We start from the raw sequence: 15,057 nt of genomic DNA on the forward strand, positions 1-15,057 counted from the left end.
ACAAATTAAGTTTCTGAAAATGTCAAGCCGCTCTGATTCTCCTGTTTGATTATGTTACCCTGCCTACATTCTTCCGCCAATTAGCTGGTCTTCTGTTTGCTTGGTTCTCCAGTTTGTCCTCTCTCTCCTCTCTTTGTTTATTACTCTTTGCCTCTGCTTCATATCAAAACTGCTGCTGCAAAATGTTGGGAGAAACTTGAACCATAACTACTTAATTTAATTATGTTTGTGGGCTTTGTGACCATAAAATGTTTCACCTGTACCTGCATCAAATTCCTACACATGACCAGGGTGGTACAGGGACTTTTTTCACACATTGCATCCCCCACAGACAGAGACCTGTGTGCTCTTTTTCCTAGTTCGTCATCTTTTAGGCATTGACTGGACTGTGAGTCATCATAATGGCAGGCAGACTAGAGGGGGAAGTGTGGGCTTGCGTGTTGTACACAGTCTGTGTGTTTGTGTTTGTTTGCATGTGTGTGAATGGTGAGATCAGTGGTGTGTGTAATAGCTGCCATGGAAATGATGGGAATGTGTGTGAAAATGTATTCAGGCAGAATGAGAAGACGGCAAAATGCGCAGGTAACCACAGTCCCAGTCACTAAACAAACTATTTAATTCAATCAGCAATAGAGAATTTAATTCACAATTACATCCCATTACATCACATTAGAGGTGTGTGGTTTTTTCAGCAGCCTCTCTGTCTTCCTAAATCTCACCAGGTGCCCACCATACTGAACGCATTACAGAGGAGTGTACAGGCTGTCCTGGTGGGAAAGATTCAAATTCAGGATTGGTTTGGGAACGGCATTAAACGCGCTGCCCTGATGAACAAGTGGATCCTGAAAGAGGTGGTGATTGACGAGGACGAGCGCTGTCTTCTGCAGACTGATGGCTCCTTCCTGTACTTGCTCTGCAAGGATGGGCTCTACAAAGTGGGCTCTGGATACAGTGGCACTGTCAGGGTATGTAACACTTACAGCTGCATGCCGGCACTGTCCAGTGATAACACATACAGTATATCCCAATTTGGTGATTTTTCAGATAAAGTGAAGGATTAAGTGTTCCTTTTGTGGGTTGAGAAGATTCTCTTAATTCTCAAGAAAAAATAAACCATGAAAAACCCATTGGATTATCTGAAGAATGCACTGTCACAAAACTTAAAACAGGGCTGTTTTTCTTAAGTTACAGTTGACGTTTTGGAGATGCATGGTTTTCACAGTTGTCTGATGTTTGCAAGAAAGAGGTGCATGTCTAGCAGTATCTCTCTAAATGAGACATTATGTTAAAGATGGAATTGACTTTTATTTTATACGTGATCATGTGATGAAATTAAGTTTAAACATGAAGGCACCATACAGTATACAGTATAGGCCTATTTGAGATTTAGGTGAACTCCACATTCCATAATTGTATATAAATAGGGTTAATTATTATTTTTATGTGAATGTGAGCAGGAGAGAACTGTGACACTAGAGAGCCACAATGCTACTTTAAAACAGGAAGCTCTCCTGCTTTAAAGAAGTTGATGACTTTGTTGAGTCTTAAATAAAACACCAGTGTTTCATCTGTCAACATTAAATGAAGGCTTGTCAGTGTTTGTGATTGTCTGCTCATGTGTCATCAATGCCCCGCAGGGCCACGTGTACAACTCCACATCTCGAATCAGGAATCGAAAGGAGAAGAGATCATGGCTGGGCTTTGCTCAGGTAGGTAGTGGAGCTTTGATCAAGATGCTCCTCACATACATTTCACTGAAGCAGCTTTGAGTGTATAAAAAGTTTGATCACATTTAGACTTTGAGTTGATCTCCATGTGAATTAAGTGATTTTGGTTATTTGAAGTCGACCCAAAAGTCTGTAAACTTTGTTTTTAAAACTTCTGATGTGTTGTTCTTAAAGAGTGTGACGTCAATGAAAGTATAAATTAAATTAAAATTGCTGAACTACACAGTCATCTTTATCTGTCCAAGTTTGCTGTAGGGCTTATATTAGGGAAAGCCCTTTCTGATTGCAGATTAGCAGTGATGTTTGTGTTGTATCTTCAGGGGTATTTGTTGTATCGGGACACAAGTAACCACAGTATGTCGGCCATCAAGATCAACCCTGAGACTCTGGAGCATGAGGGGACTGTCACCATGCCAGGTGCTGATAAAACACTTTATATAAAAAAAAAAAAAAAAAAAAACACCTCATGGGGGTTAAGTCGTCAAAACTGCAACTAACAAAATTGTCAAAATATATTCACTGTCACTTTGCAGGCCAACACTCAGATGGACAGAACATCATCTTCACAGATGGAGAGTACATCAACCAGATCGCAGCCTGCAAAGATGTAAGTTTAATGTTCTGGCTAAAGTTTAAACATTTAAGTGTGAAATTTTAAATTAAATCAGTTTCAGTGAGGCTAGTCCTCAGTGTGCTCAGGAGTTCCCCCAAATGTGGAACAGAAACCACAAAACACCTGAGCTGTACTGCCCATGTCCCCTGGAAACACGGTTGGAGGGAGCTGACTTTATTATGCACTTACTGTATGTGCTTGCGTAGTGTTTTAAGATTATAGTGCTGTTAAATTCCCTGCTGCAGTCTGCAGTATGTGAGCAAGGTTTTAAAAGTCTCACTTGGTCACTGACTTGCTGCGTCACAGTGGTTAAGTTACAGACTGATAGATACAATCGCAAAGAGACGTGTTTGTCAGCATTTGTGAGCAGTTTCCCTTCTTACTTAGTGTGAAAGAGATACAGAGACCGTGATGGTACATGGTTGTCTTCTCAGTTGTTTATACCCATCAGTGCAATCAAATTCTCTTCAGTTCATCTTTTTTTTTTTTAAATCTTTTTTTAGCTTGAGCAACTGAGCAAGTTCTTTTTTTTTTTATATGTGTTGTTTCTGTCTTGAAAACCAACTCTTTTGTTTGTTAAAATGAGGGTAGCTGTTCTGTCACTTCCCCGGCTAAAGAGGCTCCAGCCTCTCTTTGAAGGAGCCTCAGCTGATCAGCAGCTGTGCCACACAGGGGTGTGTAGCTCTGTATGGGTGTATATTTGTGCGTTTGCGTTGTGTATATGTGGGCGTGGCAGCGAGGGCAGTGGGACCACATGTGGGTATTCTCCAGAGAGCTTAATCTCACAAACAGTCATCTGCATAAGCACTCTAATGTGGATGGGGGATGGGAAGATGTGAAATCCACATATATGCCGTTGCAACTAGCCCTCCTCCCGAGTAGCAGTTTCTAGGCTAATCAAAGGGGGTGGGATACTGTATTGGGGGGTGGGGGCATCCTCAGAAGCTGCATGCATTTTTAGTGAGCAGGCAGCAAATGCAATCACTGCACAGACCACTTACAGCTGAGGAAAACCACAAGAGACACACATACAATGTAGGGGGTTCAGATGCTGGGAAGAAGAGGAAGAAGATAATGTGGGTAAACTATAGGAGGTCAAGGAAATAGTCACAGGAAGAAGGTAACATGTAGGGAGGCAATGTCAGGGGGGTAGGACTGGCCAGAGGATAAAGGCGCTTATTTAATGAGTTGAGTGGCACATGTGCACTGCTCTGTAGGAATCAAAGCACAATAGATGAGTCTGTCATCATTACCACACAGTGGAAACCAGACCATCCACACGCTACCCTTCATCCCTTTTTTATATCCCTGTTGTCTCCCAATTATTTTCCCGTTGTGGTCCTCTCTATACTGGGTTTCTTTCCTGTAAATTGTCTCTTTCATCCACATCCCCTGCCGTTTGACTAACCTACATGAGTGTGTGGGTTGAATGTAAGGCCAAGTTGTTATGTCTTGCCTCATCCCCCACTGTACCAAAACGCACACATGCACTTGTGGCCAGTTACACATGCGTAGTCGAAGTATTGTTTCCACTGCATTTCTCCAACAAACACCGTAACTTCAAAAAATATGTTGACGTTTTGGGAAATATGCTTATTCGCTTTCTTGCCACCCTCATGTATATACTGTAAATATTCATATTTAGTGTGCATACATGTAAATGGTGTTGATCTTCTCGTCTCACTCTTGGCAAGAAAGCGTATTAGATTCATTTTGATTGTGACATTCAGTGAGCTGCAGCAGGGATATATTTTCATTAAATCAGGGGCTTGTTGTGTCCTAAAGCTGTTAAATTGACTCTGAATTCCACTCTGTAGCAATGTGGAGTTGTGAAACTAAACAGTGTTTCCTCTTGTTGGCCCTGACTCCTGCAGGATGGTTTTGTGGTGCGGATCTATACTATGAGTTCAGACCCGGCCCTGCAGCAGGAACTGCAGCTGAAGCTGGCAAGGAAGTGTCTGCACGCCTGCGGCATCTCGCTCTTTGACCTCGAGAAGGATCTGCACATCATCAGTAAGTGATATAAAATGTTCTAATATCTGCATGTTGTCTGTACACCTGCTTCAGGCACTTCAAACTGTGTGTGTCCACAAGGTCACAAATTTGTCAGAAGTTGTTCAAAACACAGAGGAATAAAAAAAAAGAAAAGAAAAAGAAGTACTTTCCTACCTTGTCTCCTTGTGTGTTTGGACCTTAACAGTGTGTTATTCTCTCAGGCACAGGCTTTGATGAAGAGGCAGCATTGCTTGGAGCGGGCAGGGAGTTCGCTCTGATGAAAACCGCCTCGGGAAAGGTGAGAATGAAAATCTGATCTGGTGGTGTCCCCAAAATGTAAAAAAAAAGAAAGGAAAAAAAAAAAGAAAGTTGGAACAGGTTCAACTGCTGAGCTCTCAACAACTTTTGTCTCGTTAATGACAGACCAGGCACTTCAGAGGGTGAAACTGGGGAAAAAAGCTCTGAATTAATATGGTTTCTTCATGTGTTTTGTCCTTCTATGTCACACTGGCCACATGAAGCCTATCGGACAAAATTAACATTTCCCTTAGTCCATGACATCTGTATGTAGTTAGCTATAGTCAGATTTTCCAAAGATCAAGTTGTACTAAAGCCTAACAATAAGACATGTCCTCTTGTTTTGGAAAAAGTTGGTGGCTCTCTTAGGTAAGTTGTCTTTAAATAATACAGAAGGATGGAACTGTGTCTTTTGGATGTCTGATGGTCTTTTTATAAACTCTTGTTACTGGTTATATACACACTGACCTTAGAAAGTGACATCCCTGCTTAAATAACTGGAAGTGATTAGAGTATTTCACCCAGCTAAGCAGTGGCTCTGACCTGTAGTGTGATGTCCACTTCCAGGAAGAAGTACCAGGGCTCACTGCAGCTTTCTATGTTTATGAACTTATACAAGAGTATAACCAAACATGAAATAATAGATTTTACTAGATTATATATGATAGCAACACATTTTTCTAAAGCTAGAGTAAACAGCATAGATATTATGTTTGTGTCTGTATACAGAGACTGAGGAAATACTACTTAAACTGTTAGACTGCAGGGTTTTTGTATTCTTTGTAATTAAGCAAAGCAGGCCCAATCACAATGCTGTGTTGAAGAGGATACTTCACATTTTTATGCAGACTGTCTTAAGTCGGACGAGAATGCTAACTATGTTGATTGTTGGGGTGTGTGGAGGGTGTGGTTGTGTGTGTGTGTCAGTGCTTAAGGTGTGGTGCGGCGTGCTTCTTTTGTAGATAGCAGTTCAGGGCAGTTGCCTGTTGCACATTTCTGTGTCTGTGTAGAAGCCTAATCTCACAGCACACTTTATCTACAGATTACCCTAACCCAGACCAGCTGGATGGGTAAAAATAGGAGCAGCTGACCTGTGTCTTGGCACAAAGGTCACTCATCACTTGGACTGGACATTGTGCCGGGCATGTGATATTGCTGACAAACACCAAAGGCCCACTGTTTATTTCTTACAAGCTACTGCTCTTTCTGAATGGGTTGTTGTTGGAATTGCGTAATTTGCAAAGTGAATGTCAGTTGATTTGAGCCATAAAAATTCATTCACCTCCAGCAGCAGCCGTTGTACATGTATCGTCACAGGTTGCCTCTGCTGTTTGAATAGGTAAAATATACACGTGTTAAGGCTGTGTCCATACTGACATAGGAGTGACACGATAGAGGATTGTGGCTAAAAACACAGGGCTGTCTGATAAAAAAAAAAGTTAATCCCGGCTCTACCTTTGCTACAGCACAGTTCAACAAGTACATAGAGTTCATCCTGCTCTTCTCAATAATTGTCACTATTAGAGAATTTCTTAGTATTTCCTGAACTGGTTTTTCTCTTTCACTGTGTTCAAACCACCTCTTTTCACAGATCTACTACACGGGGAAGTATCAGAGCCTGGGTATAAAGCAGGGTGGCCCGTCAGCAGGAAAATGGGTGGAACTGCCCGTTACCAAGTCTCCTAAGATCATTCAGTTCTCAGTCGGCCATGATGGTTCTCATGCACTGCTAGTAGCCGAAGACGGAAGTGTTTTCTTTACAGGTTCTGCCAGCAAGGGAGAGGATGGAGAGTCCAGTAAGCCGATTTCAAACGGTCAACAAAAATTAAGCACTTTATTCAACCTTCATTAAACACAGAATCAAAGCCATCTCAGCTGCAGTTCTAAAGGTGATGTGTGCTATTTTCCTTTTCAGCTAAAAGTCGCAGGCAGCCAAAGCCGTACAAGCCCAAGAAGATGATCAAACTAGAGACCAAGACAGCAGTGTACACAGCGTGCAACAATGGCAGCAGCAGCATTGTCACCAAGGATGGAGAGCTCTACATGTTTGGCAAAGATGCCATTTACAGTGACAGTACCTGTGAGTTGACTGGGACAGGGCTATTTTCAAATTCTCAGCTCATTGTCTACATTTCTTTGATAAAGACAGATTAAAGATTTTTTTTTAAGAACAAACATTTATTTGTCTATAAAGATATCTCTGTTTGAAACAACTTCTTTCCTCTCCACAGGCCAGGTGACTGACCTGAAAGGTCACTTTGTAACTCAGGTTGCCATGGGAAAGGCCCATACATGTGTCCTGACCAAGAGTGGTGAAGTATGGACATTTGGTGTGAATAACAAGGGCCAATGTGGCAGAGACACTGGAGCCATGAGCCAGACAGGGAAAGGTTAGGAAATGTAACAACACAAAAAAACAAATACACATAGCAATATATATTATGTCTTACATATATGTACACTGGCTTTGTACTACACTTATTCCATTGCCTTGCATGTTGGTGTGTATGCTTGGTGTAGCGTTTGGTGTGGAGAGCATGGCCACAGCCATGGATGAAGACCTGGAGGACGAGCTGGAGGAGAAAGAAGAGAAGAGCATGATGTGCCAGCCAGGCATGCACAAGTGGAAGTTGGACCAGTGCATGGTCTGCACGGTATGCGGAGACTGCACTGGCTACGGTGCCAGCTGTGTCAGCAGTGGACGGCCAGACAGAGTACCAGGAGGGTAAGACGACACACACAAACCGTGGAAGGGTTAATATGGGCATTAGTATTTGTACTGGACTTGTGTTTATCAAATATTAAGTACTGTCTAAAGCCATGCAAATGCTTATCTGAGCTGAATATCATAATTTGAATATTACGTTTGTGTGTATTTGTTTGTGACCAGTATCTGTGGCTGTGGGTCTGGAGAGTCTGGCTGCTCAGCGTGTGGCTGTTGTAAGGCCTGTGCCAGGGAGCTTGATGGTCAGGAGGCCAGACAGAGGGGCATCTTTGATGCTGTGAAGGAGATGATTCCGCTGGACCTGCTGCTAGGTATCACGTTTCCCCTGTTTTGCTCTGTCATTCATACAACATTCACATCTCATCTGTGTCACCACTTCCATTGTTTACATTTTGCTCAAAACCACAATGTCTGATAAGTCATATGCATGTTAAAATCTCAATCATCTACCTGTGGCCGATATTGATATAACACTTTTAGGTGGTTGGCAGTATCTTGAATCCTCCATAACTGATCAGAATAAATGACTGAATGAATGTCTTGAGCAGGGATGTGTGTAAGCTATATATCCTTCTGAGCTGTGCCAGCGCGCTGCTTATACTGCACATATCACACTGTCTTGCATTTGCTTGGATGCAGTGTTTCACAAACCTTTCGTCACTCGTCCTTCATTTTATTGTTGTGTTGTGCAGAGTCATTGCTTCTCCATCACCTCTCTCCATCATTCATTGATGTGTGTCTTGTTTTGTTCTGCTCTGCTCTGTCTTCCCTCCTCCTCCTCCTGCGTCCTGTCTGGGCTGCGTATACCCGGGGCCTTTTGTGTTTTCAGCTGTGCCTGTCCCTCCCCCTCCAGGAGTGAACATCGAGGAACACATTCAGATCCGTCAGGAGGAGAAACGACAGAGGATCAACCGCCGGCACAGGCTGGAGGAGGGCAGAGGTATGGATCAGGGCTAGACAGAATGGGACTATGTTAAGGGAAGAGCTGTGTGGTTTTTTGGCTTTAGCAAGTTAAGATTTCTGTGGTAGACCATTCAACATAGGCACAGTGAGAAGGTGGGAGTGGGGGTTAATGAATAGGGTGAAGATAACAATATACCCATCCTGTTCAGTTTGAAATAACTTTCAGGTGCTGTGTGAGCTTGGGTGTTGTGCCTTGGTGAATTCCCCCTTGCTGGTGTCTTTTATAATTTTTTAAGTGTGTGTGTATTGTTGTGGTGTAGTATTTTCATGTGTTCTTTCCCATTTGTGAGCATTGTGCATGCATGTGAAAGTTTCTTTCTCCCCCAGGCCCCCTTGTTTTTCCTGGTCCCATTTTTATGAACCAGCGTGAGCAGGCCCTAGCCAGAATAAGACCCCTTCAGGCACTAAGGCATAAACGGGACAAGCACAAAGGTACTACGGTCTTCACTAACTCAACGGGTGCAGAGACACCCCTTTGACTCATCTCCCAATCTGGCTGTCCCGCCCACCTCCTCTCTCACTCTCTGAAGGCAGGACTCTTGCGTACTCACCAGGTCTAATGGTAACACACAATGTAGCCTGTTGGCAAAAAGAACTCACTGTGACTCACAGTGGAGAAATGACTGAGCCTTTAGACTAGGTTAAAGTCCAGATTCTCTTCAACAGGCTGGTTCCCTTTTGGATTTGATTATTGTATGTTGTGCTATATTCATTTAGGAAGGAAGGAACTGAGGTATAATAAAGATTTGGTCTGTTAAGCTAATTCATTTTTCTGGTTTAACAGTTCTAATCCTCAGAGGAGGATGACTACTCTGCCCACTGCCGTTGTTTAGACCTAAATATAAACCAATGTCCTTGTCTAACTGGATTTACCGTCACTCCCATAGCAGCTGATTTGTCACTTTGTGTGTCCAACTGCAGCATTACAAGCAGGGAAAATAGCATAGCTGACAAACATGACACACATGGAAGGAAGAAGAGTTTTTACCTTGACATATTTTAGAAGCATCTCATGGAAATCGCTTAGAAATCACTCACAGACTCAAACATCTAAACATCCATTGACAGAAAGCTTTTCAGGCACTTTACCATCAGACAAGTGAGTGTGTATGTAAATTGCCTGGAGAAATAGTCATTTGTGTGAAGCGAAGTTTCAACCAATAAACATGATTTCAGTAATACCTACATGAATTATTCAAATATTGAGCAGAAAAGACAGAACAGAGACATCCTATATTTCTAGTTTTCTCATCGTTTGTTTTGTTTTGGTCTCTGATCTCAGCCCCCTTTTTTCTTTGCAAAAACAAAATGTGGTTGTGAAGGAGCATTTTTCTTTGCTTTCTAAAAATAACAAGGACACATAACACCTTGATTTAGCCTTGTGAATGCTATTATTATTATTATTAGTAGTAGTAGGAATCTGCTTCAGTTAACATATAAAATGAGTAAAATATAAAATGTCAGGCACACAAAGAATAGCTATAAAAATGAAAAAAGTATCAAAAGCTGCTGTTATTTTTGTGCATATCAGCAGGTCTACATTTTCTCCATCTCAACTGCTGCTGTTACTTTTCTTGCTGATAGGTGGCGCAAGTTGGTCTGACACTGTAGTTGGATGCTTTTGGCTGGGACTGATGTTTGATGACTAGCTTCAATGACAATGTGCCCTTGTTGAATGTTTCCTGAACATGTACATGTTTGAAAACCTTCTCAATACAAACTCATTGTAAAAGATAAATGGCTTGTTCTAATGTCCCACTGTTAAATGGGAAAGAATGACGCCACAGTGTATTTTATTTCAGAGCAGCAGTGGTTTCCGCTTTAATGTCAGTTAGGAAATTGAGGCTGTTAATTTGCTGATTTACTGTCCTTTCATTGTGATTGATGCACACTTGTAAGGCTATGTTATTTGGAGTACCTCCCCTGAGCATACCTCTTCATGGTTTTACCTTCATGGAGAGGAATGCTTGCTCCAAATCCCCCCACCCCCCCAACCTCCAATATTTGTGTTCCTGTTTAGGCGCATCTTTTTTGTGCTTTAGATGTCACTTAAGAGCACTGTGTGTACTCATCAACATTGAGAGTTGTGTACATGGGCTAAACTTTCAACCCTATCCTATGAATCTTTGGGCCATGAGTCAGTCAATACTCATTTTACATTTCCTGTGAAGTTCAAATATTGAAACCTAAAGCTGTCATCTCATCTGGCTGGCCTCAGTAACAGAGGTACACCACAATGAGCTGGTTCCTGGTCCAAAAAGGTATTGACAGTCATTATATTTACTGTAATGCATGGGTCTCTATCCAACTTCTTCCACTCACACACCACAACTGTGACCTCTTAGACAGGGCTCTGGGTAAACCAGATTTCCTCGGATGTTTAAAAGAAAACCAAATTATTTATGAAATAAACAATCCGTCCGTCTGTAATGGGACTGGTTGCCAAAGCCTTTCTGTTTCAGAGGTTTTGTTCCCTCCTTTCTATTTTGGCATGCCCCCCCCCCCCCCGTTTTCTCCACTGTTTACCCTCCAGCTTTCCTTTTTCCGGGCTGTGCAGAGAACATTCAACCTCAGCGGTCTGAAGTTGCTACTAAACCTCACTCTCTCCCTGTTCTCTACTCAAATATGCTGACTTGAGCGTTTGCCTTGTAGATGGTAGCAGTGAGCGAGGAGAGAAGGATGCCAGCAAAATCACCACCTACCCGCCAGGGGCAGTGAGATTTGACTGCGAGCTGCGAGCTGTGCAGGTCAGCTGCGGTTTTCACCACTCAGGTAGGTTCGCTTCTCTTGCTGCGTCTGGTCAGGCACCTCAGTAGCTTTGTCAACATATCATATGAAGAAAACGTTTAAAACGTCTAACAAGAGTAGTCTGACCTTGAAGTAAAGAAAGTGGGGAAAATAATGGTCATAATTATGTTGCTTTACAGTGGTGTTGATGGAAAATGGAGATGTCTACACATTCGGTTACGGCCAACATGGGCAGCTCGGACATGGAGATGTCAACTCCAGGTACAACAGCCATAATTTAGCCACAACATTTGTTCATTCAGTCCGCCTGTTCTATTAAAGATTTGTAAATGTAATCTAGACTTGAATTGCATTACAAACATAAACAAACAGTATTTAAACCAGATGTTTCTATCTGCTAGGGGTTCTCCAACTCTGGTGCAGGCCCTTCCCGGTCCGAGTGTCCAGGTGACAGCAGGCAGTAACCACACAGCCGTTCTCCTCATGGATGGGCAGGTCTTCACATTTGGCAGCTTCTCGGTAAGAAAAATATTGTTCCTGATAACATTTGTGACCAACTTCTTTTTCAATTAATGCACAATTCTTGACATCCAAAGCTTAATTTTACACACATAATGGAGGTTACACTCAAGATGTACATTACTCTACACTTGTTAAGAAGTAGTTCACCATAAAGTGTTCTGGAGAGTGACTCTATTGTCTTCTTGTTCTACAGAAAGGGCAGCTTGGCCGGCCAATTCTAGACATGCCCTACTGGAATGCTAAGCCGTCTCCCATGCCCAACATTGGTGCCAAATATGGACGAAAGGCTACCTGGATTGGTGCCAGCGGAGACCAGACGTTCCTGCGGATCGATGAGGCTCTTATCAACTCCCATGTCCTGGCAACTTCAGAGATCTTTGCCAGCAAACATATCATTGGCCTTGTGCCCTCCTCTGTGTCTGAGCCGCCTCCATTTAAATGCTTGCTTATCAACAAAATGGATGGAAGCTGCAGGACGTTCAATGACTCTGAGCAGGAGGACCTACAAGGATTTGGCCTGTGTCTGGACCCTGTGTATGATGTCATCTGGAGGTCAGTATAATGATTAATTTCAGTTAATTATATGCCATATACTGTATGCTGATTTGAATCCATTCCATATGTTATCCTTAACCGTGGCTCCCTGTGTCCTTCTAGGTTCTTGCCAGCCGCAAGAGAGATGTGGTGTTACAATGCAGTGATAGCTGATGCCAGAATGCCCTCTGCTACAGATCTACAGGCTCGCTGTAGCATCCTTAGTCCAGAACTTGCTTTGCCCGCAGGATCACATGCAACTACCACTCGCTCTCATGGGGCCCTACACATCCTTGGTAATCCTCTGCACTAGCCATTCAGCAAAGGATCTGAGGTCATATGAATCTTTTATGAATGTCTCATAAATATGTACACGAATGCTACAATGCATATGTTGCTGGGTCACTGGACATCTGTGTATCTAAATGAGATTCAGCCTGACTCCACTGCTGTGACCAGGCTATAGTTTAGTCCCAGTAGCCTCTGAATTTTTCATGCAATGGGCCTTTTTTTTGGATTACCAGTAGCTTATCCTCTGTCCCTGAAGCATTAATTATTTTTCAGTTTGTTGTTGGGAAAACCGACTTGAAATAAAGATTTTCTCTTTGATCATAGCCAGGTATATTATTAAGTATTTGCAGGAATGCTTACTGTAGATTATGAACTTTGTCATCATTCACTGCTAATATATAGTATACTGGGGTGTCCACTTAGGTTGCTTGGATACTTTGGCAGCCATGCAGGAGCTAAAAATGGGCGTAGCCAGTGCAGAGGAAGAAACCCAGGCAGTGATGAAGGTCTACTCCAAGGAGGACTACAGCGTGGTGAACCGCTTTGAGAGTAAGTGGCATTCTTACAGAACACATAAAAAATGATTCATGATACAACATACTGGGTGATACATTTGGATATTCTGAGCTTTGATATGATATTGTGATTATATCAAGCCAGACCAACCTCTTACCTGTAAGTCAAAACTGCTGAAATGTCATAGTAGATAAACAATAGAGCTTCTTTGTACCCTGCATAGCCTGATACAATTCTATTGATCTTTTGGTTGATGTTATAGGTCATGGCGGTGGTTGGGGTTATTCAGCCCACTCTGTGGAGGCCATCCGCTTCTGTGCTGATGCAGACATCCTGCTGGGTGGGCTGGGCCTGTTTGGGGGTCGAGGGGAGTACACTGCCAAGATCAAGGTGAGCAGTTCTTTCTCTCTTTCTTCTCTCTCTCTATTCATTGTTCATTTCAATGTTCATTTATTATTGTCTACATTTTTCATATATTTTTTTCAAAATTAAAGCACTTTGCTGCAAGTATTTCACAAAACATTTACAGAGCTTGTAAAATGTCCTCATTTAGTTGTTTGACCATAATCATATAGGAAGGCTAGAATAATTGCACTGTAAGAGATACACCTCCTGAAACTAATAAATCACCACTGGGGGATAATACACTCAATGGATTGGAAGTGGGATGCTGTTCTCAAAGTACAAGCATTTAAAATATATTAACCCAGTCTTCTTGTTGTGCAGCTTTTTGAGCTGGGACCTGATGGAGGTGACCATGAGACAGATGGTGATCTGCTGGCTGAGACTGATGTACTGGCCTATGACTGTGCTGCCAGGTACTGTTTATGTATGAAAGCTGTAGAATGATACAATCTTTATGTATGCTAACTATGAGTGATGGTGATGATGATGATGATGATTTATTTTTAGGGAGAAATATGCCATGATGTTTGATGAGCCGGTGCTGCTGCAGTTGGGCTGGTGGTATGTGGCGTGGGCCAGAGTGTCTGGTCCCAGCAGTGACTGTGGCTCCCATGGGCAGGCCACCATTACCACTGATGATGGGTAAAACTACTGCATTTAAAATTCGTACATCTGATACTTTTTTATGTCATTTGTTCAAATTTAAATGCTAAATAATGTTTCAATTTGAATACTGACCACAGCTTCTTAATTGTTTTTTATTTTCCTCTTCAGTGTGGTCTTTCAGTTCAAAAGCTCTAAGAAGTCAAACAACGGTACAGATGTTAATGCGGGTCAAATACCTCAGCTGCTTTACAGGTTAGTAAAGTTTCTTACACTTTCTTACCAGTGATGCAACCTTATTTTGTTTAGACGCTAGTCAAGTATATGATTTGTATTGTTCCTTTATATTTTCACATTAGGCTTCCTTCAAATGATGGCAATGCGTCTAAAGGGAAACAGCAGACCAGTGAACCAGTCCATATCCTTAAACGCTCATTCGCTCGTACAGTCTCAGTGGTGAGTACTGTCTCTTATGTTTTGTTAGTGTTTAATATTGTTTAGTCCTCTTGATTTCCCCCCACTTAAAGTGTCTTGGCAGGTCATTTTTTACAGCACTGTGTTTAACTTTGTACCACTTCTCTTTGAAGGAGTGTTTTGAGTCTCTGCTCAGTATCCTTCACTGGAGTTGGACCACCTTGGTTTTGGGTGTGGAGGAGTTGCGAGGGCTGAAGGGCTTCCAGTACACAGCCACCCTGCTAGACCTAGAGAGACTGCGCTTTGTCGGCACATGCTGCCTTCGCCTGCTCAGGGTCTACATCTGTGAGATTTTCCCCATTGCTGGTAGGAACACAGAAAGCTTAAACGCATTTCATCCATTACAATATAATGGCATGTGCTTTGCAAAAAGAAAACCACAGTGCTGCTGCATTCAAACTATTAGTGTATGTTGAATGATTTGAAATTTGAATTAAGAGTAAGCTGTAAAAAAGCCTTTTCCTCTTCAGTTATGAATGCCTTTCTGAACTAAAACGACTGACAACAATCATATCATCAATCAAATAGTGTATCTGCCATTTAATACTTATATGCCTGTGGCCTAGAAAACATTAAAACCTTTGCAAAGTTTTATATTTCACATGTATGAAATATGAAACTTCTGTACGTTTTTATTTCAAAAA

At 42.2% G+C, this 15,057-nt stretch overlaps 1 protein-coding gene across 14 annotated transcripts in view; it reads left to right on the forward strand.

Moving 5' to 3' along the window:
• Positions 1-15,057, forward strand: part of mycbp2 (MYC binding protein 2, E3 ubiquitin protein ligase) — a 61,479-nt gene that overhangs the window by 13,126 nt on the left and 33,296 nt on the right. For 10 of the 14 annotated variants that reach the window (XM_022740522.1, XM_022740523.1, XM_022740528.1 and 7 more), the window contains exons 6-30: positions 723-965; positions 1,638-1,709; positions 2,048-2,144; positions 2,261-2,334; positions 4,215-4,353; positions 4,557-4,633; positions 6,224-6,428; positions 6,548-6,712; positions 6,864-7,022; positions 7,153-7,357; positions 7,523-7,668; positions 8,187-8,297; positions 8,648-8,752; positions 10,973-11,092; positions 11,248-11,329; positions 11,470-11,587; positions 11,784-12,142; positions 12,248-12,420; positions 12,839-12,964; positions 13,194-13,321; positions 13,658-13,749; positions 13,844-13,978; positions 14,111-14,194; positions 14,299-14,395; positions 14,527-14,719. In XM_022740522.1, coding sequence (XP_022596243.1) covers positions 723-965; positions 1,638-1,709; positions 2,048-2,144; positions 2,261-2,334; positions 4,215-4,353; positions 4,557-4,633; positions 6,224-6,428; positions 6,548-6,712; positions 6,864-7,022; positions 7,153-7,357; positions 7,523-7,668; positions 8,187-8,297; positions 8,648-8,752; positions 10,973-11,092; positions 11,248-11,329; positions 11,470-11,587; positions 11,784-12,142; positions 12,248-12,420; positions 12,839-12,964; positions 13,194-13,321; positions 13,658-13,749; positions 13,844-13,978; positions 14,111-14,194; positions 14,299-14,395; positions 14,527-14,719 — 3,505 coding nt within the window. The remainder of the gene's footprint in view (positions 1-722; positions 966-1,637; positions 1,710-2,047; positions 2,145-2,260; positions 2,335-4,214; positions 4,354-4,556; positions 4,634-6,223; positions 6,429-6,547; positions 6,713-6,863; positions 7,023-7,152; positions 7,358-7,522; positions 7,669-8,186; positions 8,298-8,647; positions 8,753-10,972; positions 11,093-11,247; positions 11,330-11,469; positions 11,588-11,783; positions 12,143-12,247; positions 12,421-12,838; positions 12,965-13,193; positions 13,322-13,657; positions 13,750-13,843; positions 13,979-14,110; positions 14,195-14,298; positions 14,396-14,526; positions 14,720-15,057) is intronic. The other 4 variants (XM_022740524.1, XM_022740537.1, XM_022740526.1 and 1 more) reach the window with 3 other exon arrangements.

The sequence above is a fragment of the Seriola dumerili genome, unplaced genomic scaffold (assembly GCF_002260705.1).
Source record: "Seriola dumerili isolate Sdu_G_001 unplaced genomic scaffold, Sdu_1.0 BDQW01000052.1, whole genome shotgun sequence".
Taxonomy (NCBI): Eukaryota; Metazoa; Chordata; class Actinopteri; order Carangiformes; family Carangidae; genus Seriola; species Seriola dumerili.